General features: G+C 44.2%; 1 protein-coding gene across 1 annotated transcript in view; it reads right to left on the bottom strand.

Moving 5' to 3' along the window:
- Nucleotides 1-9,978, bottom strand: part of ntrk1 (neurotrophic tyrosine kinase, receptor, type 1) — a 47,348-nt gene extending 37,370 nt beyond the window's left edge. The window contains exons 1-3 of the mRNA XM_015949753.3: nt 9,562-9,978; nt 4,737-4,811; nt 2,596-2,667 (exon numbers count right to left, since the gene is read on the bottom strand). Coding sequence (XP_015805239.3) covers nt 2,596-2,667; nt 4,737-4,811; nt 9,562-9,758 — 344 coding nt within the window. The 5' untranslated portion in view covers nt 9,759-9,978. The remainder of the gene's footprint in view (nt 1-2,595; nt 2,668-4,736; nt 4,812-9,561) is intronic.
- Between the last annotated feature and the right edge of the window lie 15,405 nt (nt 9,979-25,383).

Raw genomic sequence — 25,383 nt, 5'->3', positions numbered from 1 at the left:
GATGTTTTGCAATACAGGTTTTGAGTCCTGTTCTGACTTCCCTGGTCAAGCTGATGATTGAACTTTTCCACTTACAAAAAACACACACTGGCTACTGTCAGGGGCCTCAGTCTCATGTGGAAGATTCACACGCAGCCACAACCTGGCTCCGCCCCCTCATGCACATTTTCTTATCTGATGTTTAGCTCATTTGTTGCTTTAATTTTACAATTTTAAATAAAACGCTGTCATCCTGCTGACACGAAAGCAAAAGAAAGACGGGGTGTTTCTCAGTGCCAAGGAACCTTGCCTTGATGTCTTGGTCCCGCCCCGGTTGCCTGGGAGATACGTCATCAGGAACCGTCAAGACATGCTTCAATGTTTATGTTCTACCATGGCGTCTGTTCTCCGTTTATTAGCCATTTAGCTAGCTGAGCAAGGATACACGGGATGTGTCTTGTAGCCTGGCCTTGGTCAAAAATTTCCCAGATTACACAGCGGTATTTTCAAAAAGATGGCAGATCAGACACTGCTTTTTGGGACAAAATTCAAGTCAACCACTGCAAATTGTAGCTACCGGGCAGATATCTAAAATGTTTTTTTTTTTTTTTAATATCCAAAGTAGTTAGCTATGGTTGGTTCGATGCTATATTTGCAGCTTTGGTGGCTAACAGGTACTAACTCGCCTACATGTTTAATTTAACAAATATATACACAATTTAAAAAGTAAAAGGCACGTTATATATTTCCAGTGAAATTTATTCTTATAGTTACTTCCAGTGTTACATGAAGTTACATGACCGCAAGTCTCTTCCATTTAACCATTTTCTTTGAACAAGGAATGACAGTGCCCTCCTAAGCAAGGTGCATGGCCTAGCAACACATCGCCTTGCGAGGCCAGGCGCCTTGACATTAAGAACACCCAGGAACTGATACTGAAGTTGTACGAGGTGCCCCCCAGCGGCAGGCTGCAGTTTAAAGTTTACGCCCCGCCTCCTTCATTAAAACAGATTTGTCAATGCCCTGGTTTAATTAAAAATGTATTTTAGATCATTATTTCTAGTGTTGACTCCTCTTTTTCCACACAGTTCTTCCCTTACTGCTGTGTGTTTTATTTCTTATCCATTTAGCTGATGTTTGCTTTCATGTGTTAAAGACAACATGATGTGTAGACTCTAAAATGCAGCATGGCAGCACCTGTAGAAGACAAAATAATATAACAAATTAAAAAAGTAAAGCTTTTAGTTTTTCCTGATTTGTTTTAATTTTCAATTAAATTCATTTTTATTTATATAGCGCCAAATCACGACAAGAGTCATCTCAAGACACTTCACATAATACACATTCCAATTCAGGTCAGTTCATTAAGCCAATCAGAAAAAAAATGTTTCCAATATAAGGAACCCAGCAAATTGCATCAAGTCACCGACTGATTTTGCTTTGTTTTTTTAAATCTCTTGAACGTGTTCATGCTATTGATGCTTACTGTTGTGCTTCCTTTAATACTGAGATACAACGGCTGATATTCTTTGGTCAATCCTCTCAGGCCACTTAAATATCATCACAGCAAAGCTCAAATGCCCCTCAGACTTTGAGAGGCTGTAAATAAACCTCCCTCAGAAGATGACAGAAAGCCACACTGGGGAGCACGCACATGGAAACCAATACATAATCACTGTGACAGGGCCAAGGGTTCAATTATTTGTTTTCCTTGCTCCCAAAAGTTCATGTCAGTTGGGTTAGCCATTGGGGCTTATCCATTACCGGCTCGATTCCTCCTGGAGTCCACAGGGGGAGAACGGAGCCGGGAATAGCAGCTCACGCTCTCCCCGTGATTCCAGGAGGTTTGGAGGCAGACGGGCAGAAACGGGAAGCGTTCAAACGAAAGCTGCTTCTCTGCTTTTTCTTTTAGTTTTTTTAGTCGCTTCTTATCTCAGGAACACTTCTGTCACACATTAACCGGTACACCACTACCACCTCCATCCACGCAGCCCTCCTCCCCCCACAGTGAAATATTGATTAAGTGATAATGGACCCTTAGTGGAGTGTATTTATTATGCATCAGTTGTCGATAATCCGGCAAAGTGAGCGAGTAAAAGGTGACTGGTGGATGTCTTCTCCAGTTTCTCGAGCTACCCACCCTAAGCCCCTCCGCCCCTTACCAACCATCATCTCTGGTCCTCCAAACCCGCCTGTCTTTCAGATAAACAACATTGGACATGTTGAACACGCTCAGTAAAACGATGAGGACAAGATGGTGGTGATAAGGGTCAGCTGTTCGAGTGCAGACGGATCTGATAACTCCATGTGAGACGTGGCGTCGCCTGAACGCCCAAACGGCCCAGAAGAAGAATTGATGATGAATTTATCTATTTTTTATTTGATTGCAGAAATAATCATCTTTAGCAATACACCATTGATTAGTATTGTAATTAGTTTTCTACAAATCAGGAGCTATTTATCTTATGTACGATAATCCCTGTCCAGATTATAGAGATTCTTGAACACAACTGAATACTAATACATCATAAATTATGCTAAAAATTTGCCAACTTTAACAACCAAATTCTAATAATTTTGAGAATTTTTTAGTGACATTTATGCACTGACACTCACACATACTGCAGCTTCAGGTTGTTCTGGAAGGCGTTGGCAGAGATGAACCTCAGTTTACAGGAAGTGATGGTGCTACAAAGGAGTGAGAATAGTTAAAACACCAAATCAGAAATTAGCTAAATAAAATTACAGCGCAGCAGCACATGAACAAAATTATGTAGGTAAGCCTTTAAAGACGGGGCTAAAATGGTAGCCTAAAAAAAGGCTCCCTTCTCTTGCAAGGACTAATGCCTGGTTCACACGGCAGGATTTCTAAATGATTTTCAAAAGGCGAGAAACAACACATGTAGATTTTAAAAAGCACTGTATACCAGTGTTGGTTCTCCATTGTGTGGTAAAGAGTACACCACACACAACCGATTTCACACACTAACAATTCCAGATGAGGCGCAAAATCTCACAAACGTGACTTTGGAACAAACAAACATGGCGGAGGAAGAGTGTGCAGCAAAGTCAGACCAAGACAACCCAACATAATGAATACACCTGCTTTGTGATTGGAGCCCTCCTATCACACCACACATGGCAGGATTATCTGATGAGATTATCTTTAGAGTCATTAAAGTTTCTCACACTGGTGAAATCACATATCTGCATTTGACCCATCCCCGTGGATGGAGCGGTGAGATGCAGTAATGGCTGCGCTCGGGAGCTATTTGGTGGGTTAAATCCCCGAATCCAGCCTTTTAAAACTGAGTGTCAAGCAGGATATGGGTCCCATTTTTAATGTCTTTGGTATGACCTGATCAGATTTGAACACTGATCAGGGCAGACACTCATTCCAGCATTGGGCAGGGGAGCCTGCTCATCAGCACCCCAGCAGAAAGGGTCGAACTCTGGGAACGGGTAATGGTTGTACCCCATGTGCAGCAGTACCGGGACCAGAGTGAATAGGGTGTGTATGGGGAGCATGAGTGGGTGCCCGGCGTGTAAGTCTTTGGTTGCTATCCAAGTGCAGGTCATTGTGTGTGTATGTGTGAGCATGAGGGAGGGAGTGTGTGACTGTGTTTGTGTATGACTGTATATGTCAGGTGGGGCCTTTGACTCCTCCCCTCTCCTGGGATTTCTTTTGATGATATACATCTTCGTCTCCCCTCCCCCTGCCACACCTGGTTTGGAGTGTGGTGCCTTGGTCTGCCTGAGTGTTCATGGCTCCCGGGTCAGGGGGTTTAAAATTTTTGGCATCTGCCTGATTAATCCCGGTGGCTGCCTGGTGGGATCTTGGTCCCTGGGCTCTGCTGGGTCCCTGGCAGGGGTTGTCACCCCTGGGTTCCGGGTCGCTGGGTCCCGGGCTCGGCCGGCTGGGGGGTGGGAGGCTGCGGGCGGGCCCGTGGGCTTGCTGCCGATATCTCCCGAGACTCTGCCGGCTGCTGGTTGTGGCCCCCCGTGGCAATCCTCTGCGCCTCTCGAGGGGGGAAGGGGCTTTTCTGGTCGAGGTCTCCTTGGGGTCCCTGCGCTCTGGGGCAGTTCCTGGATCTCTGGGACTTGGAGCTCCCTCCATCTCCTATACATATTAGGGGGCAGATCTGTGGCCCCTCACACTCTCTATTGGACACTCCTATAGAGAAACCTTACATATACAAGCACGTGTACACACACAGGTGCTCACATGGTGCTCTCATAACCCTAACCCTAACCTAAAGTTTAAAAAAACAAAACAAGAAACTAAAATATAAAAAGACACGCATTCCACTAGACCACTGAGGAGGTCGTTTACAGAAATGAGGCTTTTCTTTAGGATTGTCAGAAGGGGGGGATCAGGTCAAAAACGACACGAGTATCCTGCCGTGTGAACCAGGCCTCACATCATGACTTGCTTACTCTGGGTATCTAACGACTGTCGGCTAGAAATGTAAACATCAAGCTCAAGACAATCCAGACTCTTTTCGATGGTGGCACAACCTATCAAGCCCTACCAGAACAGGATCAGCTAAGTCTATCTTCAAGAAAGTTTTGAAAAGCTTCTCCCACCGTCTTGATTTGCGTAAATGCTTGTACTCTGTACAAGTACATATTAATCGTTAGGCTCCAGGGTGAATGTCATGTAATTTTGTGAGCTGCTTTTGACAAGCTTTTCTGATCCATACGAACATAAAGGGTGGCAGTTTAACAAGAGGAGGGTGAAATGAAATTCTACTTACATGTTCTTCAGCTCTCTGTAGTAAACAAGGTCGACCTCTGTTATATTCTCCAGTCCTGCTTGGTTTTCAATGTAACTACAAGAAAATATGGAGAGGCAGAGAAAAGAGGATTAGTTAAAGCTCGTATTCAAGTGTGACCTTAGGTTTGTTGTTTGGTTAAAGAACCTCAATGGAGGAACTTTGTTGTAGGAAATGCGAAAGAAGAGCTTCAGTTGAAGTAATTTTCTGTCATTTGCATCTCTCAGCAGCTAATTATAGATCATCAGAAGCAAGTTTTTGAAGGTCTGACTGAATGAGAAATCGCAGAAAAACAAATAACATGAGAAAATAGGCACAAGTCTTCAGACTATTTTAAAAACAAGCTGATTTCAAATAAAAGAACAGTTTGAGGTCTCTCTGACCTTTACACACCCAAAAACAACGATCAGAACCCAACTGCATGAATGTCGACGTGAGGGGACATGGCTTACAGACAGCCTGCTGGTGCAAAGACAGCTGATGCTTTAATGTTCTGTATGAGGAGCGGTGTGACTGTATCTTTGGAGGATTTTACCAGAACAAACTGTCAGCATTCAGCTCAAGAGGACTCTTTAAAAGGCTTTAAAACAGATGTCAAGGTTGAAAACAGAAATGTGTGAGAATCTTAAACCCTCTGCTGCAATCATGAGATTATTCTTGGAAGTGGAAAAAAGTTTCATATCTATGTTTATTCATGCACCCTAAACTCCTATTCCTATTCATTTTCTCTCTTTCCTTACATTTTTATTTTATCACAATTTGTATATTTTTTCTCTCATTTAAAACATATTTGTAATCATTTATTAAAAATGTTTTATACTTTAAAAAAATATTTATTTATTTATTGTGAAGCTCCTTGTGATTTTAATTTTGAGAGGCGCTATATAAAACATCGTTTTCTTCCTTTCTTTGCTTACAAAGGAACCCATTTCAGCAGATAAGTTAGAGGAGCAACAAGGTTTGATTTTGTTCAAAGGACCAAAAACTTTGATTTGCAGCAAATAATAAGAACAACACGACCCCTAATTCAGGAATCAACCAGCAGGCTGTCAGCAGAACTCAAACCCAGTGAATACATGTTTGGCCAGTAAAATAAAATGTATTTATTTTAAGGTCTTTGGTGTCCACAAGCAAGGACAAGGGAACGGATAGGCTCTCATGGTTGAGCACAGAGGAGACAATGAGGACACGAAGCACAATTTTCTTTGCTCCAACGTCCATGGATTAAATCGCCGGGAGATTAAAAGACTGCTGCAGAACTTGAGAACCTTCTGAACAAGTGATTCAACTTGAGAACCAGAGGCACCGGAGCAGAGAAAACAACCAGACCTTAGTAGCTCCTGTTGGGGTTGAGACCTCCATTCTAGAGTTCTGCTCACTTGGAAAACGTTTTAAAAACAGACTCAGAAGAGAAAGATGCTGTGGTGAAAAGCTGCTAATTCATTTTAGAAGATCACATTATGGCATAGTGACTTTACGATGGAGTTGGAGGAGAGAACAACCCAACAAAACAGAACAGAACCTCACTCAAAAAGTAAAAGTAAAGAGACAAACTCAACAAGAACTAGCAAAGAGTCGACTGGAACAAAGAAACCCTCATTTTCTTCGTTTTATTCTATTTATTTTTCTGGACTCTGATAATTTTATGTGGCACTTTGAGCTTGTGAAATAAAAAAATTGCTTTATAAATGAAATGTAATAATAATAATAATAATAATAATAATAATAATAATAATAATAATAATAATAAAACCAGAATAAATATATAGGGAATGCAAGCGGATGACAAAAGCCTGGTATAGAGCACAAACAGAAAAAGAAAACATTTAAAATGGACAATGGGACAACCTTCACGTTTAAACAGGAAGTTAGAAACAACAAAGAAAACTGTATAAAAAAATACCTTATAAATCTATTTATTTAGGGACGCTCATAACTAACTTCATGTTAGAACAAATGCAGATAAAAGCAAGTTCATTTGTGTTAAAAAGAAGTACACCAACCAGGGTTAGTGATGGTTAGACTTCAGGGGTGCATTATAAACAACCAAGTGTTCCACAAACTTGTCTTTACTTTCCAGCAAACATCAGTGGTCAGTGCTAAATCAGCTTTCATTAGCTAATAGTTATTCTATCATTCTGTTTTATTGATGTTATCAGCAATAACCAACAAAATACATCAAACATTCTTCTATTAAGCTTTTAAGAAATTGAGTAGAATTTACAAGCTTGTGTATTTTTCGTTCACTGTCTCCTATGTGGTTCAAGTAGGGGTGGTCCTAGCCCGTTTGGTGCCCTGGGTTGTTTCTGTCTATGTAACTGTTTTTTTTGTTACTAAACAAGCATTTTGTTCAGGGGCCAACTGAAAGGAGATTAGAAAAATTCCACATTTGCTTGCGATGATCTTTTGAGCTAGGCATTACAGACTTAAGATGGTGCTGCATTTGATTCCATTAACCACACCTGGTTTGTTTTCTTTAAGGCATAATAATTATGGCTTGTTATTGTCTTCAGTCTGATGTTACTTGGTGTTCCACAGGGTTGTGGCCTCGGACAGTTTTAGTTTTTTTTTCCGGACTTACTTTGGGAAATGTTACCAAAGTTATGCAGACAACGCTGTACTTTATCTTGGGGTATAGCAAAAGGTGTTATTTAAATAAACTTTTCTTACGGATGCTAAAGTGAAACAAATTAATTCACTAGTTTGGGGCCTGAAAACAATCAGGTTCAGGAAACCTTTTGTTTCAGTGGTCCTGAACTCTGCATTTGTCCCATATAGTCTAACTGCTGTGATGCTGGACTCCCAGGTAGCTAAGGAACTTAACTGTGCAATAAATCCGTAAACACTGAAGTCATTGTCCTCCAACCCAAAACAAATAATGTTAGTTTTTTATCTGCACTGATTGAACATTCTACTCTGGGTACAAATCTGAGTAAATTAAATGTACTTGAATGAGCTTCAGTTTCATCCGGACCATAGTCTGCCAGTTTAATCAGATTTTTTCCCTATTGTACTCCTATTGTTTCATTTTTACTGTCCATTTTCTTTAATTACACCGCAGCTTTTACAGAATTACTCTTTAGATTTGTTTCTTATTTTTTGTTCAATTTCTTTTTCTGCTTTTGTTCTAGAAAGCCCTTCATATCCCTGCTTGAACAAAGCAATAAATGAAGTTATGACTGCTGTAATTCAGTCTGTGAGAAGTTTTAGGAAGGATGTAGAAAGTTTGTTTTGAATAAAGACATTTTCAGTAATGTACCTGCAGTTCTTTCAGCACTGGCATTGTTTCAACTCAACACTTTCCTGTTTAGCAGCAACACACAAACCTTTATATTCATGTTTGATTGACCCACACAGCAGTAATGTGATTACAGGGCAGGTGGGCCCAGGATTGCCCATCGGCCTCTCTTATTGGATTGAGCCAAGTGGGTTGTATATCATCTATTGTTCCTGGGTGGGGGCATTGACTGGCAATTCACAAAATTGAATTTATAACTCTGCGTATGATGAATTTTGGCCGCCGTTCAGCAGTTAATGGCCCCTCGTTTGTTCCATGCATCGCCTGTATTTTCCTGCACTGCCAATACAGCCGAGTGTTGTTGTTTGCTGGCATGTAGAGCGGCTCGGTAAACAGACGCCCGCTCTCTTATTGATCGAACATCTGAGAGAGAATGTCAAGCCTGAGCTCTGGGAAGCAGCCGCAGATACAAGGAAACACCTCTGAGGTAAGAGGGAGAAAAGACACGGGTGACTGAGGAAGAAAAGGAGACAGAGTGGTGTATATAGGTGAAAGAAATTGGCAGAAAATTGACCTGCACCACTGAAAAAGCATTTCACAAATGTAGTTCCTTCTTAACAAGTGCTAATTGCTCAGATCCGGGTACAGGAACAAAGAGAGAACAGCATGGCGGAGTAGAGACTGACATTTAGTTTCTCATGCTGGAGCTGATGGTGGGTTGCTTAATAATACAGCAGCTCTCTTTAAATCACAGGTGGTCAGTTTCTGCTGCTTTTTCTGAGCAAAGTTTTAAAAAGCCAGCGTTAAATAACAGCCTTCTATCGTAGACATGCTGCTGCAGAGTGAGAAGTCTCCGTTCAGCAGAGCGGAGTTTTATTCACACATTTTCCCCTGCTGTTAGTCTGTCCGTCAAACATAATGATAGAAATGTGTGGCAGCTTTGACTGTAAAGCACCGCCTGAATTAAACCAAAGCAACGGATCACCATCCACGACATCTACGACTTCTACAACTCCAGAGAAACCAGAAACAAGTCCCTCAACAAGACAAGAAGAACAAAATTCACATCTGAGCTCAAAGTTCAAGAAACACTTAAATATTTCAGCAAATCATAGCATTAAGATTTCAGCTTTGACAACAAGTAATTGTTTGTTGTAACTTCAAAATGAAAAAGTGTCTCGTGTTTTAAGACACACATTCAGATTCAGGTTGGACTCCACTGTTGCACTCAGAAAACATCTTGATCTGCTGTTTTCTAACTTTATTTCACGCTTTTTGGATTTGGAACAAAGCTGCACTTAGAACATGTTCCTTTGGTGAGATCTCTGACTCGCTCTGTCATGCAAACCACAAATCATAACATCAGATGAAACCAACCAAGCAAACGTACACATTTCTGTGTTCTTGTCATAAATTCAATAAAGTTTCAGCTTCAAACTAAATTTCTTCTAAACTTCAACCTTTTTCACAAGAATCAGAAGCCAGTCTCCATGGCATCCCCGTTCCACGCCCCCAGTGTCTCTGAGGCCTGCCTGGGCACATGCAGAGCAGGTGGGAGCCTATACTCACATCTCTGTCACGTTCTCGCTCTCCTGTGGTACCAGTGGTGGGATGCTGCTTATCCCATTGGGCTCCAGGCACTGCAGCATGGCAAAAGAGCACCGGCAAGCCGATGGGCATCCTCCCAAAGTGGGTGCGGGCGACAGGCTCAGCACGGCAAGCAACAGGGGCAAAAGAAGCGCCAGAGCCCCGGGTGGCACATCCATCTCGCGTGTGTCTCCTCAGCACAGCCAGGAACGTAGAGGACTTTGTGTCTGTGTGGTTCACCTAATGAAGACTTAATGAAGAGGGGTGAAGAGCTTTCCCACACTCTTTTGGTAGTGAGCCACAGCTGTACTGAGCAGCAGGAGGGGGCAGGCACACAGGCAGGCTGAGGGCCCCTGGGGACATGCTAGTGGTGGGCTGGAGCCTCTCTTTTTTCCTGCCTCTCTCTTCATCTCCTCCACCATGAAGGGAGGAGCAACAGAATAACATAGGCCAAAGTCACCAGACACCTTCAAGAGTGAGGTGGGGAGAGGGAGGGGTAGGTGGTGAGGGTGTGTGGATGGTGATGAGCAGAGGAGATGAGATATGATGATGCCTTCAAGCTCCCAGCTCAGCTGGGCTGCTGGAAGAAGTCAGGGCTCTTTGGTGCCTGAATGCACCATGGTACACTCTTTCTCCTGCAGCAGGATCCTTTTAGAGATCAGGACTGAGGCCAGCCGTGAATCTAATCTCTGTGAAAATGTGATGCACTCTGTGTGAGCATGGAAACGGGTTCATGTGTAATCTCTGGACTTTGTATGAAATTCTTATCTTGCTTAGTTTACATAACAACTGTAGCGTGCCAAAGGACAACAATTTGGGTATTTGTCCACTGTAAGCTCAGAGATCCTCTCACGGAAGTGTCCAGGCTGTTTCCCCTGCACTGGTCTCCGAACCAGTAAACACACTGCTCTATGGCCTTGTTGCTAAGAAAGGAAGCCCAAAAAAGCTCCTCTCCTGAATTCCTTTATCTTAGCTCAAACCAAACCGGCAGAAGAATAAAGTTCATCTTCCTTGAATCATGAATGACTTTACAACTTTATAGGTTGACATAATCAAATGTGTTGAATGAACAAGATGTTTAAATCTAAAGTGTTTTAACAATGTGTACATTAATCAATGATGGGTTCAAATGGATATTTTTCCAGTAATGATTAATTTCAGACAAACTGGTGAAATTCATCTCCGTATTTGACCCACCCCCAAGGAAGGGAGTGGTGAGCTGCAGCCACGGAGGTTTTATTCCCCAATCCAACCCCTTAAAGCTGAGTGTCAAGCAGGGAGGCATTGGGTCCCATTTATATAGTCTTATGACCCGACCGGGAATTGAACCCCAATCTCCCAGTCCCAGCTGGTGTTAAGATTATGCAACATCCAGCAGAATCAGGATGAGCCGCCGTCTGCCTGGAGCACCTGAGGTCTGAGAGAACAGGTACGATGCAGAGTCAAACATGAAGAAGACAAACATGTCATTATTTCTGTGAAGATAAACTGAGTTAAACACAACAACAGAGTGAAGAAAACCCAGTATGTCCTCCAGTCTGAGCCTATCTGCATAACTAAAGGGACGAGCCAGCATAAGCCAGGCTAACTAGAAGACTGATTTAAAAAGAACGAAAGCCTGAATTCTTGAAAGCTAACAGGGTTTCTGACTCATAAACAGAAACTGGAAGCAGGTTCCACGAGAGGAAACTGAGAACTGAAATATCCACTACCTGCCAAACGTGAAGTCTGAGATCCAGGTGCTCTGCTGGGAACATCTGGAACAAGAAGATCACTAAAAGAAGAATGAACATGATCTTTCAGAGCTTTAGAAGTTTAAAGTTAAAACTTAATTCAGTTCTGGATCTTACATGGAGCCAGTGAAGAGATGCTGGAACTGGAGAATCTGATCTTTCCTACTGAATCTCTTCAGAACTCTGGCGGCAGCATTTTGGATCTGCTGGAAGCCTCTAATCTAAGAGAACCTTTAGAACATTCTGATTGAAGTAGACAAATAAAGCATAATAAGTAGATGGATTAGTTTCCCTGCATCACAAGTCAGGATGTTCCTGATATGAGCAACATTGCTCAGATGGAAGAGGGCAGGAACTCCCAGGAACATGTTTTGTATTGGAGCTGAAGCTCTGCTCCTGGAAAAGAATGCCAAGGGTTCTTACAAGTTAATGCCATCCTGAGAAAGTTGATGACTAAGCAGCTGGTTCCTAAGGTGATCAGGTCCAAAAAAATTAAAAACAGAATGAATTTGGCAGATAGTTATCACAAACAAAAAATGATGTAATGTAATATAATGTAATGTAACATATTATAGTATAAAATAACATGATAAAATATAATATCATGTGATTTAATCCGTCTATCCATCTATTTTCAGCTGCTTATCTGAGTTGGGTCGTGGGGGCAGCAGCCGAAGCTGAGAGGCCCAGACTTCCCTCTCCCCAGCTACACAGGCCAACTCCTCCGGGGAAATCCCACGGTCCCATGCCAACCTAGAGACATAGTACCTCCAGTGTGTTGGGTCTTCCAGCTCGGTGGCCTAGTGGTAGATTGTCTGCCCTGAGACTGGGAGATCAAGGTTCAAGTCCCGGTCGGGTCATACCAAAGACTTTAAAAGAATGGGACCTCCCTGCTTGACATTCAGCTCAAAGAGGTTGAATTGTGGGGTTAAATCATCAAATGGTTCCCGAGAGCGACTGTGTCTGCAGTTCACCGCTCCCCAAGGGGATGGGTCAAATGTGAACCTCATCCCTGACCTGGAGAAGGCATTCCACCCATTTCTGATTCAAGACCATGGTCTCATTAATGGAGAAGCTGATTCTCATCCCACCCGCTTCACACTCGGCTGCGAACCTCTCCAGCGAAAGCCCATATCAGAGGGCCTGGTACCACATACTCCTGGAGTACCCCCCACAAGGCCCCCCGAGGGACGTGGACGAGCGCCTTCTCCAAATCCACAAAACACATTTAGATTGGTTCAGCCAGCTCCCACATACCCTCCAGGACCCCCCAAAGGGTATAGAGCTGGTCCAGTGTTCCAAGATCAGGACCAAAACCACACTGCTCCTCCTGAATCTGATGTTCGACAGTCCGACTGACCTTTCTCTTCAGAACCCCTGAATAGACCTTACCAGGGAGGCTGATAATCATTAATATAATAGTAATTAGGGCTGCTCAATTGATTGAATTTTAATCACAATTACGATGTGAGTTTTGAACGATTATACAAACAAAACAAGCCGATTATTTGCTCCTCCCACTTGCGCTGCCCTGAGTTGCAAATGAAGCGCTCCTCCACAGTGTTGCCAACTTAGTGACTTTGACGCTATTTCTAGCAGCTTTTCAGACCCCCTTCTTGACTTTTTAAATCTTAAAAGTACCTGGCGAACACCTCAGAAACATCTCTGGTAACCCTTAGCTACTTTCAGGATAACCGTCGTTGACATTTCCTGCAGGTTAGCGAAACACTCCGCCTGCGCTCCGGACTGTTCTTCAGGACATTAGGAAAGGGAATGATGTAGTGATGTGTCGGTCGCTAAAGAAACGGCTCTCGGAGCCGGCTCCCTGTTGGATTAACCAGAGTGAGTGACACACACACCGCACCTGCGGGCTCCTGAGCTGCTAAAAACGGCTAAATGTGCGCGTGCGGCGCCCTAAACACACGTGCAGCTTGCCCCCGATTCCTGTGAGACCGAGTTGGGGGGTGCAGCTGTGGTTGGGACAATTATTACATTAACTGATGGACCTGTGAATAAATAGTTTATAAATAAGGTAGAAATAAGTTCCTCACGCTGATAAATAATAACTAATCTCTCTGAGGACACAGTGCTAGTGCAAGCTCCTACAGCACCTTGACACGACTCAATAACTGTTATGCAACATTTTGTGAACATCAATTTATTTGCGTTTATTTGTTATAAATGCCACTGTATAATTCTTGCTGTAAGTATTTGCAAGATATTGGTATTTGGGTCTGTACTGGTTAGACTTAAATGAGTTAAACCAAGGTCTATAGCTATAAGTATATTGGTCTTTTTATACTGGGAATCAGGAGTTATTTTAGTGATCATCTTGTTTCTTATTTATTTTTGTCCTGATTGTGCCCTGAGCAATTTTATGGCTGAATAAAAACAAATAAAATCAACATAAATTGAAAAATCGTCTTTAATAATCGAGATCTCAATTTCAGTCACAACAATCGTGATTATTGTTTTTGCCATAATCGAGCAGCCCTAATAGTAATGTAATGTAATATTGTCTCTCGTCTCTCGTCTTCCTCCGCTTATCCGGGTCCGGGTCGCGGGGGCAGCATCCCAACTAGGGAGCTCCAGGCCGTCCTCTCCCCGGCCTTGTCCACCAGCTCCTCCGGCAGGACCCCAAGGCGTTCCCGGACCAGATTGGAGATGTAACTTCTCCAACGTGTCCTGGGTCGACCCGGGGGCCTGATAATGTAATATTGTAATATATAAAATTACAACATATATGTTTTCTAATTACACTCAGTTTCTTGTTTTGTCAACTTGTTGTACACAGCAAATGCGTTTTAAAGATTAACCAGTTTTGTCAAGAAGAAAACAAAAACAGACTTTAAAGTGTGTTTTTACCCAATTGTGTCTGTATATTTTTTCTATCACGCTGGACCACCACGTACCATCAGACTGTCCATCCAATCATGTTGCTTACCGTCTCTACACCCCCACCCCTTGGGACAGGCTTGGTGCCCCCCCCCCCCCCCCCCCATTAGTCACTCTGCACATGAGTAGGGTCAAAGTGTCCCGACCACAATTACTGGCCATGAGCTGAATCACTCTTTTTGCTGCAGTCATCAGGATTATCTGCTATCTTAATTACCCTTTTTTCTTTGGTCCTTGCTCAGCAGATATTATTGGGGGTGTGTGGGGTGTGTTTGTGTGTGTGTGTGTGTGTGTGTGTGGGGGGGGGGGGTCGGCAAGACACTCATTTCACAGGAAATTAATTTAGCTAAGTATTTCTTCATTCGCAGCCTTGATAACAGGAAAACTTCAGCTCTGGTTTTAGATTGTGGATGAAAAAATGTTTCATTTATATTTGAAAATGAATTTTTGGGTTAAGTTTTCCTGACCTTTAAAAACAACATGATGAAACACAATATTCAATAACTGCAAATAAAATGTTAGCAATACTGAGGCGGATCGTAGTGTAGTAAATAAAGTGGTCTAATTTGGATTTTATTAAGAAAATATTCCCTTCAGTAAACAATGAGGTTATTCTGTTGCACAAGAACCTGGCAATGGCCTGGATGATTACAAGAAAGCCTATAACTCAATGCTGCACTCATGGACCATTGAATGCTTGGAGCTATACAACATCATCAGGACTCTGAGCGCCTTCACTGCAAACACAATGGGTCTGTGGAAAACCACCTTTGAAGCCAGTTGCATGCCAATTGCACGTCTCCATAAAATGTGGCATACAACAAGGAGACACCCTGTCCCTACTGCTATTCTGCATAGGTCTGAACCCCTCAGCCAAATAATCAACAAGACTGGCTATGGATACTGACTCAAGAATGGAACCACAATCAGCCACTTCCTCTACATGGATGACATAAAGCTCTACGCCAAGAATGAGCGAGACATTGACTCACGGATCCACACCACCAGGATCTACAGCACTGATGTAATTCGGACTTGAGAAGTGTGGTCGGATGGTGACAAATAAAGGGAAGGTAGTCCACTTCCAGAAGGAACAGTAGCAGATATTGAGCACAGCTATAAGTACCTTGGTATCCCTCAAGCAAATGGCAACCTTGATGAAGCCTCAAGGGAGTAAAGCCGGTCCTAAGAAGTCAGCTCAATGGCAAGAACAAGATGGCAATAAACAGCTGTATGTGCCAGTAATCAAATATCCTGCAGGACTGATGAGCTGGTCAAAGGAAGGAATACAGACCAAAGAAGTTAAGACACAGAAGCTTCTAACCACGCATGGAGGTTTCCATCTGAAATCCAGCACGCTGATACTGTACACTAGTCGTAAGGAAAGAGGCTGAGGAATAGTGAGAGTGAGAGCCACTGTCCAGGATGAAACATCCAAGATCCATAAGTACATCAAGGATAAGGTGTGGTCCCAACAGATGAGGTGCTCAGTGATTGTCTCAGAAAATGGCAAACAGAGGAGAAGACGCTGGAAATACCATCATGGGGGGACAAACCCCTACATGTACCACTGACAGATAATTGAAGTGGCTGATATCAAGAAATCCTACCAATGGCTAGAAAGAGCTGCTCTGAAGGACAGCACAGAGGCACTCATCATGGCTTCACAGGAACAGGCCCTGAACACCAGAACAAGAAAGGCCAAGATCTACCAGACAAGACCCAAGGTGTAGGCTATGCAAAGAGGCCCCTGAGACAATCCACCACATAACTGCAGGGTGTAAGATGCTGGCAGGGAAAGCATACATGGAACATCATAACCAAGTGGCTGGCATCATGTCCAGGAACATCTGTGCAGAGTATGGACTGGAAGATCCAAGGGCAAAGTGGGAAACACCCCCTAAGGTGGTTGAGAACAAGAGAGCCAAGCTCCTGTGAGACTTTCAGAACCAAACTGACAAAATGGTGATGGTGAACCAACCGGACATTGTTGTGGGGGACAAACAACAGAGGACACCCGTTGTAGTTGATGTGGCAATACCAAGTGATGGCAACATCAGGTAAAAGGACCTAGAAACTAGAGTACTAGGGCCTTAGAGAAGAATTTGAGAAAACCTGGAGAGTGAAGACATCGGCAATTGAGGTCAACTGATATTGGTTTTCTCTATTGCCAATACCGATGCCGATATGTAGGAGACATGGTCAGCCGATTGCCGACTCATGGACTACAGTACATCTAGACGTGTTCCACCTTATTTTCATGCTAAAATGTCACTAATATCAGTTGATGCACATAATTGTCATGGTCTGTGTCTGCGTCTTTCCCCATGTGTCTCCTATTGTTCTCCATCCCTCTCTAGATTCCCCTTTTGTGTCTCATAGCACCCTCATGTGTCCTTTGTCTGCGTCTCATTTATGTGTCTTCTGTTTGTAGCCCTTCAGGTCATCCCCAGCCCCTGCAGTTAGCTCCAGCCTCTTTGTCCCCAGCTCGTTGTGTGTGTGTGTGTGTGTGTGTGTGTGTGTGTGTGTGTGTGTGTGTGTGTGTGCGTGTGTGTATTAGTGTGTCCTTCCCCAGTCAGTCCGGTGTCCTCCCCTGCTCCTTCCTGCTCCTCCTCCCTGATTAGTTATTGCCTTCACCTGGTTCTCTCCCCACACACCTGCAGCTCATCTACCTCCCGTTATGCCCCAGTCTATAAAGCCCTGTCTGTTTCTCATTGTCTTGTCGGTTCATTGTTGTTTGTCAGTGTTGTATTTGTCAGCGTTGTGTGAGCTTCCGGTCTCGTCCGCAGTCTGTGCTCTATGTGAGCTTTGTTCTCCTGCTTCCTGGATTTTTGGATTTTGGCTCCCTGCCTTTTGGATTTATTTTGTTCTTCCTACAATAAAATGACTTTTGTTTATACCAACTCCTGCCTCGTGTCATCCAGGGTAACTGCATTTTGGGTCCAAACCATCCTCGCAACGTGACAGAATGAACCGACCCACCTGGGCTCCACCATCAGACCGCTACCAGTACTGTGGCGACCCAGATGGATGCCGTGCCTTCACTGAGGCATGCGCTCACCTGGACTCGGCTTCTTCGCATTTCGATAGGCTATCCGTCATGTTGTACAGCTTGGGTGGTAGCGCCCTGGACTGGGCTGCGGACTATTTTGAAGGACATACAATCAGGACTGTGCCTTTCTGGGACTTTGCCAAGAACCTACTATTCACCTTTGGCCGTGATCCTCCTCCACCAGTTGCTCCTGCCACCTCCTCCTCCATATCTCCTCCATCTGCTCCAAAACTCCAGTCTCGTCCTGCTTCTGCCCAATCTATCAGAACCGGCTTCATCTCCTTCTCCCCTGAACCTGTTGGTGCCATCTCAGCACCTCTGATGGGCCAAACCACCACACCCTCACCTGGTTCCGACAACGCTGCCTCTTCATCCCTGGTGGGTTGTTATTCCTCCCCATCTTCTGTTTCTATCAGCATCATCTCCACACCTCCACCTGTTCCTGACAGTGCTGCCGCATCCTCTCCGGTGGGCTGCCATTCCTCTTCCTCAGTTTCTGCCGGCATCGTCTCCTCACCTCCGATGAGCCGAAAGCCCCCACGTTGACGACGCCGCAACCATCGTGCTTCAGCGGTGGTCCCGGAGGATGCACCACATCCTGTCCCGGCGGTGGTCCCGGAGGGCGCATCGCATCCTGTCCCGGCGGTGGTCCCGGAGGGCGCACTGCATCCTGTCCCGGCGGTGGTCCCGGAGGGCGCACCGCATCCTGTCTCGGCGGTGGTCCCGGATGACGCATCACATCCTGTCTCGGCGGTGGTCCCGGAGGACGCACCGCATCCTGTCCCAGCGGTGGTCCCGGAGAACGCATCGCATCTGGACCAGCTCTTCCATGAGGCTCTGGTCTAGCCTTTCCACGAGGCTCCGGTCCAGCCTTTCCCTGAGGCTCCGGTCCAGCCCGTCCATGAGGCTCCGCCCAGTCCGGTACCTTCAGGCCAGAAGTCGATGCCCCCAGGCCAGAAGTCAACGCCTCCAGTCCAAGGGTCGATGCTCCCAGGCCAGAAGTTGACGCCTCCAGTCCAAGGGTCGACGCCTCCAGTCTCGCAGTCGACGCCTCCAGTCTCGCAGTCGATACCTCCAGTCCAAGGGTCGACGCCTCCAGTCCAAGGGTCGACGCCTCCAGTCTCGAAGTCGATGCCTCCAGTCCAAGGGTCGACGCCTCCAGTCTCTAAGTCGATGCCTCCAGTCCAAGGGTCGACGCCCCCTGTCTCGAAGTCGACGCCTCCAGTCCAAGGGTCGACGCCTCCTGTCTCGAAGTCAATGCCTGCAGTTTCGAAGTCGACGCCTCCAGTCTCGAAGTCGACGCCTCCTGTCTCGAAGTCGACGCCTCCTGTCTCGACTCGAAGTCGACGCCTCCTGAGCCACCACAGGCAGTGTCTACGTCCCCACCTGTGTCTACGTCCCCTCAAGAGTCGACGTCTCCGTCTTCAGAGTTCCAGTGTCAAAAATCCCCGTCTCAAGTGTTCCAGTCTCAAGTGTCTCCAGAGTCCCTGTCTCCAGGGACCCTTCCTCATCCTCTGAAGTCCCTTCCTCTTCCTCCTCCCCCGACCCCAGAGTTTCCTGTTCCCGGCTCCTGGCTCCCCGTCGCCGGCCCCCCAGAGTCTCTTGGTCCTGGCTCCTGGCTCGCCGGCCCCCAAGACTTCCTTGGTCCCGCCTCCTGGTTCCCCGTCGCCGGCCCCCAAGACTTCCCTGGTCCCGCCTCCTGGTTCCCCGTTGCCGGCCCCCAAGGCTTCCCTGGTCCCACCTCTTGGTTCCCCGTCACCGGTCCCCAAGACTTCCCTGGTCCCACCTCTTGGTTCCCCATCGCCGGCCCCCAAGACTTCCCTGGTCCCGCCTCCTGGTTCCCCGTCTCCGGCCCCTCAGAGTCTCCTGTTCCCTCCTCGCCCGCCCTTGTGGGTTGTTTTTTGTTTTGGTCCCTCCTCTCCTGCCCTGTGGTTTCTGTTGTCCTGTTTTTGTCTTGTCTTTTGCTTGTAGTGTGGTTTTGTCTGTCTTGTGGGCATCTGGTATCCGCCCTTGGGGGTGGGGGTGGGGGTACTGTCATGGTCTGTGTCTGCGTCTTTCCCCATGTGTCTCCTACTGTTCTCCATCCCTCTCTAGATTCCCCTTTTGTGTCTCATAGCGCCCTCATGTGTCCTTTGTCTGCGTCTCATTTATGTGTCTTCTGTTTGTAGCCCTTCAGGTCATCCCCAGCCCCTCCAGTTAGCTCCATCCTCTTTGTCCCCAGCTCTGTTCTGTCGTTCCCGCTCTGCCATTAAAACTACTTTTATTTCATCTGTGCCTGCATTCCTGCCTCCTGATCTGCTCCACCACACATGGTCCGCCGTCATCCACACCCTCAACGTGACAATAATTAATGAAGCTCTGAATTTAACCAACATTTTCCACTGCTCAGTGTTAAAGTCAGACACCTAAATAAAGTTAATTTTAGTATTTACTATGTAGATGTTATTAGTGAACATGAAAATACATTTAAATTAAGTTCTACAACAGCACCGGGCTAGCCAAGGATGTGCCTGATTTCAAATCGACTTTATTAAGGACAAATATTGTCCGATACCAATATATACCGGTAAACATTGGCCCAATAGATCGGTCGACCAACATATGGGTCTACCTCTAATCGGTAGGGCCCGTGGTCATCGGGGCCCTCGGGGCCCTCGGGGCAGCAACCCTCAAACTGGAGGAGTGGCTAAAGCAGATCCCAGGAAAAACATCAGACATCTCAGTCCAGAAAAGTGCAGTTCTAGGAACAGCTAAGATACTGCGCAGAACCTTTAAGCTCCCAAGCCTCTGGTAGAGGACCTGAGCTTGGAAGAACCACTTTTCCTATGAAAAAACATATTTATCTGTCTGAAACAATTCATGTCACTATGGAACCCCTTTAATCTTCAATGAGTCACACAACAGTTGTCCTCCTGACATCAGTTGAACATTATGGACGTGCGATTGATAACAATGGTCCTGTATCTCTGGGTTTTTAATTGGATTACTGATTTGGTACATTATGTTGATTGATGGTCTCAGCAGGGGTTAATTGCAACACTTGGCTGAGGAATCAGTCTCCTCCTTAAAGACAAAGATAAATATGCTGGTTAGGACTTGGCTCAGAGAGTAGACTCAATCATCCCTGTGATAACATCCTTGTCTCCATCGTGTCTCCTCTTTCTCTGCCTCTTATAGAAACGTGCAGGCAGCATGAAGCAAAGCATCACTACTGAAACGATAATGATAAAAGGATAAACTTGGTGGTACTCTGTATTTTGTTACCTGCTCTATTAGTTTTTCTTTTAAACAAATATTTAAGCAGCCAATAAAACAGCAGCAACTGAAATCATCTGGTGAAGTTCAAACTGAGCATCAGAATGGAGATTAGAGGGACTTTGAATGTGAAAAGGCTGTTGGTACATAACAGACTGGTGTGATCTACTGGGTTTCAAACCCACAAACATTTCTAGGGTCTACAGTGACTGGTCAGACTGGTTCTTGATGATAGAAAGACAACAGCAGCTCGGATCAGCTCTGGTTTCTACCAAGTTTTGCAGAAGCTCACCAGCTGCTCCAGATAAACTCCAGCAGAAGACCACCTGGTGTTTCTCCTGCTAAGAACAGGAACCCGAGGCTACAATTCACACAGGATCACCAGAACTGGACGAGAAGAGACTGGAAACACTTTTCCTGGTTCTGATGAGTAGATTTCAGCTGTCAGGTCACAATTTGGTGTCACCAACATGAAAGCATGGATCCATCCTGCCTTGTTTCAAAGCTTCAAGTCACTGATGGTGAAAGTGTTGGGAGGTGTTCTTGTCCTACGTTGGACCCCTTAGAACCACCTGAGCCTGGTTTAAACACCACAGCCTACTGAGTCTTGCTGCTGACCATGTTCTTCCCTTCATGACCACATGGAACCATCTTCTCATGGCTACCTCCAACAGGATGAAGTAGCATGTCACAAAGCTAACTGGTTTTTAGAACATGACCATGAGTTCACTGGTCTCCAACAACCTCCACACTCACCATATCTCAGTCCAGCCTATAATCTTTGGGATATGGTGGAATGGGAGGTTCTCATTTTGGACCAGGAACTCTGAGGAACGTTTACAACAGCTGGTTGGAGCCATGACACCATGATACTCTTCCTCCTCCAATTTATCTCGTCTTCACCACAACAAACAAGTTCAGTCATCACTGCATCGCTGCTCCGATCCACCTGCTAGTCAGGAACCAGAACCAGGAACTCCTCTAAGGTAGGAGAGCTCCCCAACCCAGAGGTGGAAGTCCTTTCTTCCGGTCTTTCGAAATCGTTTTTGGTATTTTTAAACTTGTTGAGTATTTTTCTGTTACTAATTGTTGTTTTTCAGTCCACAACCTTTTTATTGAGAGGCACCTGGCTGCAGACCTCCACTGTCAGGCTGCTTCCGGTGGAGGCTCCACTGTCAGGACGACCGCCACTGTCAGGATGGTCAGGACGGGAAATGCACGGGATACATTACAAAATAAAACGGCAAACGTACTTACGGAAATCGGCAAACATACTTACGCTTGAAATTGATAGGTTTCAATATAAAATATTACGTAAAATATATCAATTATTTCTCTATAGTTTATATGTAGTTGTCATTTAACACAATTAGGGTTATAATTTTTCAAAATGAATTAACGAATGGCCGAGATAGATTTCAACATAAAACGCTAACATACGCTAACATACTTCCGTCGTCATATTTCTAAATAAAATCCCAAGTGCTGTTTCGGTTGAATCGCTCTCCTCAGAAACGCATTCATTTTTTAATATTACGTCTTAGATTATGACAGAATATATCATAATGACCATGTTGTACAACAGTAAAGGAAAACACACAACAAAAATGACAAGCAAAACTAAGGTTTACTAAATAAATGACAACTATATATGAACTATAGAGAAATAATCGATAGATTTTACGTAATATTAAAAAATAAATGACAACCGTAAGTATTTTAAATAACAACTACATATGAACAATAAAGAAATAATTTATAGATGTTACGTAATATTTTATGATGAAACCTATCAATCACAAGCGTAAGTATGTTTGCCGTTTTATTTTGTAATGTATCCCGTGCATTTCCCGTCCTGACCGTCCTGACAGTGGAGCCTCCACTGGAAGCAGCCTGACAGTGGGGGTCTGCAGCCAGGTGCTCTTGTTTCAATTTGCCCTTAGGTGCTTAGATGCAGAATTGTAATTAATTCAATGTTTTACAAATGTTCAAATAATCTAAATTAGAATTTTTCAATTTTCACATCTGAATCTTCAGAGCAGAATAACATTAAAACACTGAACAAGGTATCATCCGTCGCTTTTCCAGTCCTGCATTAGGGACAGGTGTGTATGTGTGCATGCATAAGTGTGTGTGTGTGTGTTTGTGTGTGTGTGTGTGTGTGTGTGTGTGTGTGTGTATTCGCTTGTTCTCATACAACCAGGAAAACTTTGATTCGTCTGATTTTATTAAAATCTAACATAAATTCTGCATGTTTTTTTTAACCTCTGACACATTTTGTTTCAGGACTCCTAGTAACCAGAACTCTAATATTCCAACCTTCCATATCTCGACTCCTTTTACTTAAGTGGTGCTTTTTCCTTCTCTGTTTGAATCAACATCCATCACATGAGTATCTGAGAAAAGAGGCCACATGCAGATAGGAAGGCTCTGAGAGGGGCTGCAAGTCTTTCAGGCCCTTAAACAATAATCAATCAGGTTCATATTTGCGTCCAGCATGGAGGGAGGAAGAGGAAGAGAGGGGACAGAGAGGAATGGGGAGCTTAACAAGAGAACAAACGGGTAAGTAAAAGCTCTTTTGGATCAAATACAAGGAAAGGCTTTTACACTTGAATTGGTAAATGCACAAACTGTCTGCTGCATCTGGTTTCAGCTCATTTAACGTGGATCGACTAAATCAGCCGAGTTGCATGTTGCACGGTTTGGGTAAAATAGATAAAAATGTGAGTATAATTCTCCTCTACGACAAACACCCACACACAAGAATGTGTGTTTGTCACTGAAAGTATAAACTTTTCTCCTCCTATTCTAAAATTATTTTTTTACCTAAGCCAATCTTTCAAAATTCAGTTTATTCTTTTTTTAAAGGCTGCCATTGGAGATTTTTCTAATAAAGTTGTATCATTATTCAGCCACAAATGGACATGGGCCCTTTGATTATTAATAATTTCATTTAAAACACTATATCACAAGCTGGGAACGTCTTAAAATAAATGTGTTGATTATTCAAAGTAAGAAACTTTTGAATATGTAAGAATAAATTGATTAAACTCACATAAATGTAAAAAAAAATAAGTAAACAGAAAAATATCAGATGTTTAATAATTTACAGTGTGGCTGCTAGTATTAATCATATACATACGTTTGTGCAACAAATTACATTTTAGTATTAAATCTGACTTTTAACAGCTTTCTAATGATTTTTCTACATTGATTTTAGTTGTACATTAAATCCAATCACAAGTTTTTAAATTCTTTCTATTTGAAATGTTTGTGCTTGAACAATATGAAGCATTTATGTTTTTCTCTTGTATTTTTAGAGTAATTTAGTTTTATTTGAATTGAACGAACCTAAAATGTTCCCGCACTCACGTCATTTTCCTCGTGTGAAACCTGTTTTCAGAAGCACCTGAGGAAAAGAAAAGAGGCAAACTGAAAAATACATCTTAATAAAAGGTTAAGAGTAAGTGTGTGTGTGTGTGTGTGTGTGTGTGTGTGTGTGTGTGTGTGTGTGTGTGTGTGTGTGTGTGTGTGTGTGTGTGTGTGTGTGTGTGTGTGTGTGTGTGTGTGTGCTCTGTCTACTCGATCCCCAGTGATTTTTATCTTGAGAGGTGCTATAGAAATGATATTTTCTTCTTCTTTTCTTCTTCTTCCTCTGCCTCCTTTAGTGATAATGGTACGTGTAATAAATGTAGCATTTTGTAGCTTTGGAGGCGAGGGTGCGGGGATTGGAGTCCCGGCTCCGCGCTGTTGAAGCCCATAAACAGCTGTAGCTACTTAGCTAGCTTGGGGCTAACTAGCTCAGAACCACCCCGTAGCGATCCTCCAGCAGAACCCGAGCAGCCGGGACCTCAGGCTGGCTGGGTGACGGTACGCAGGAAGTATAGAACCCAGCCCGTGGGCCACCACCAACCCGTCCACGTTTGTAACAGATTTTCCCCGCTCAGTGACGCACCCACTGACAAGCCGACTCTGATCATTGGCAGCTCCATAGTCAGAAACGTGGCATTAGAGGCTCCAGCAACCACAGTTAAATGTTTACCTGGGGCCAGAACGGGCAACATTAAATCTTACCTGAAACTGCTGGCTAAGGATAAGCGTAAATACAGTAAGATTGTTATTCATGCTGGTGGTAACGATACCCGGTTATGCCAATCGGAGGTCACTAAAATGAATGTTACTTCAGTGTGTAAGTTTGCCAAAACAATGTCGGACTCTGTAATTTTCTCTGGCCCCCTGCCTGATCGGACCAGTGACGACAAGTTTAGCTGCATGCTGTCCTTCAACCGCTGGTTGTCTAGCTGGTGTCCTGAAAACAACGTGGGCTACATTGAAAATTGGAAAACTTTTTTGGGAAAACCTGGTCTGATGCAAAGAGACGGCATCCATCCCTCTTTGGACGGAGCAGCTCTTCTTTCTAGGAACATGGCCAGTTTTATTAGTCCTCCATGACAACCCAGGGTCCAGACCAGGAAGCAGAGTCATAGTTTAACACACCCCTCTGCAGGTTCTGTACTGTTACCCACCCACTACCCCGTAGAGACAGTGTCCTACCCACGGCCAAAATCACACAGATTAAATATCAGGCTTAATAAAGCTAATCATGGAAATCTCATAAATGTTAGAACAAATTCAACTGAGCAGAAAATTAGAAAAATTAAATGTGGATTATTGAACATTAGGTCTATTTTTTCTAAGACTGTTAGTTAATGACTTGATTTGTGATAATCAGATTTCGTTGCTCCCTCTCACAGAATCCTGGCTGCAGCAAGAGGACTATGTTAGCTTAAATGAGTCGACTCCTTCTAATTATTTAAATCATCATATTGCTCAAAGTACAGGGTGAGGAGGAGGAGTAGCAACCATTTT

The sequence above is a fragment of the Nothobranchius furzeri genome, chromosome 5 (genome assembly GCF_043380555.1).
Source record: "Nothobranchius furzeri strain GRZ-AD chromosome 5, NfurGRZ-RIMD1, whole genome shotgun sequence".
NCBI lineage: Eukaryota > Metazoa > Chordata > Actinopteri > Cyprinodontiformes > Nothobranchiidae > Nothobranchius > Nothobranchius furzeri.
The sequence above is the reverse complement of the archived record's forward strand: the minus strand, read 5'-3'. Positions and strand labels throughout refer to the sequence as shown.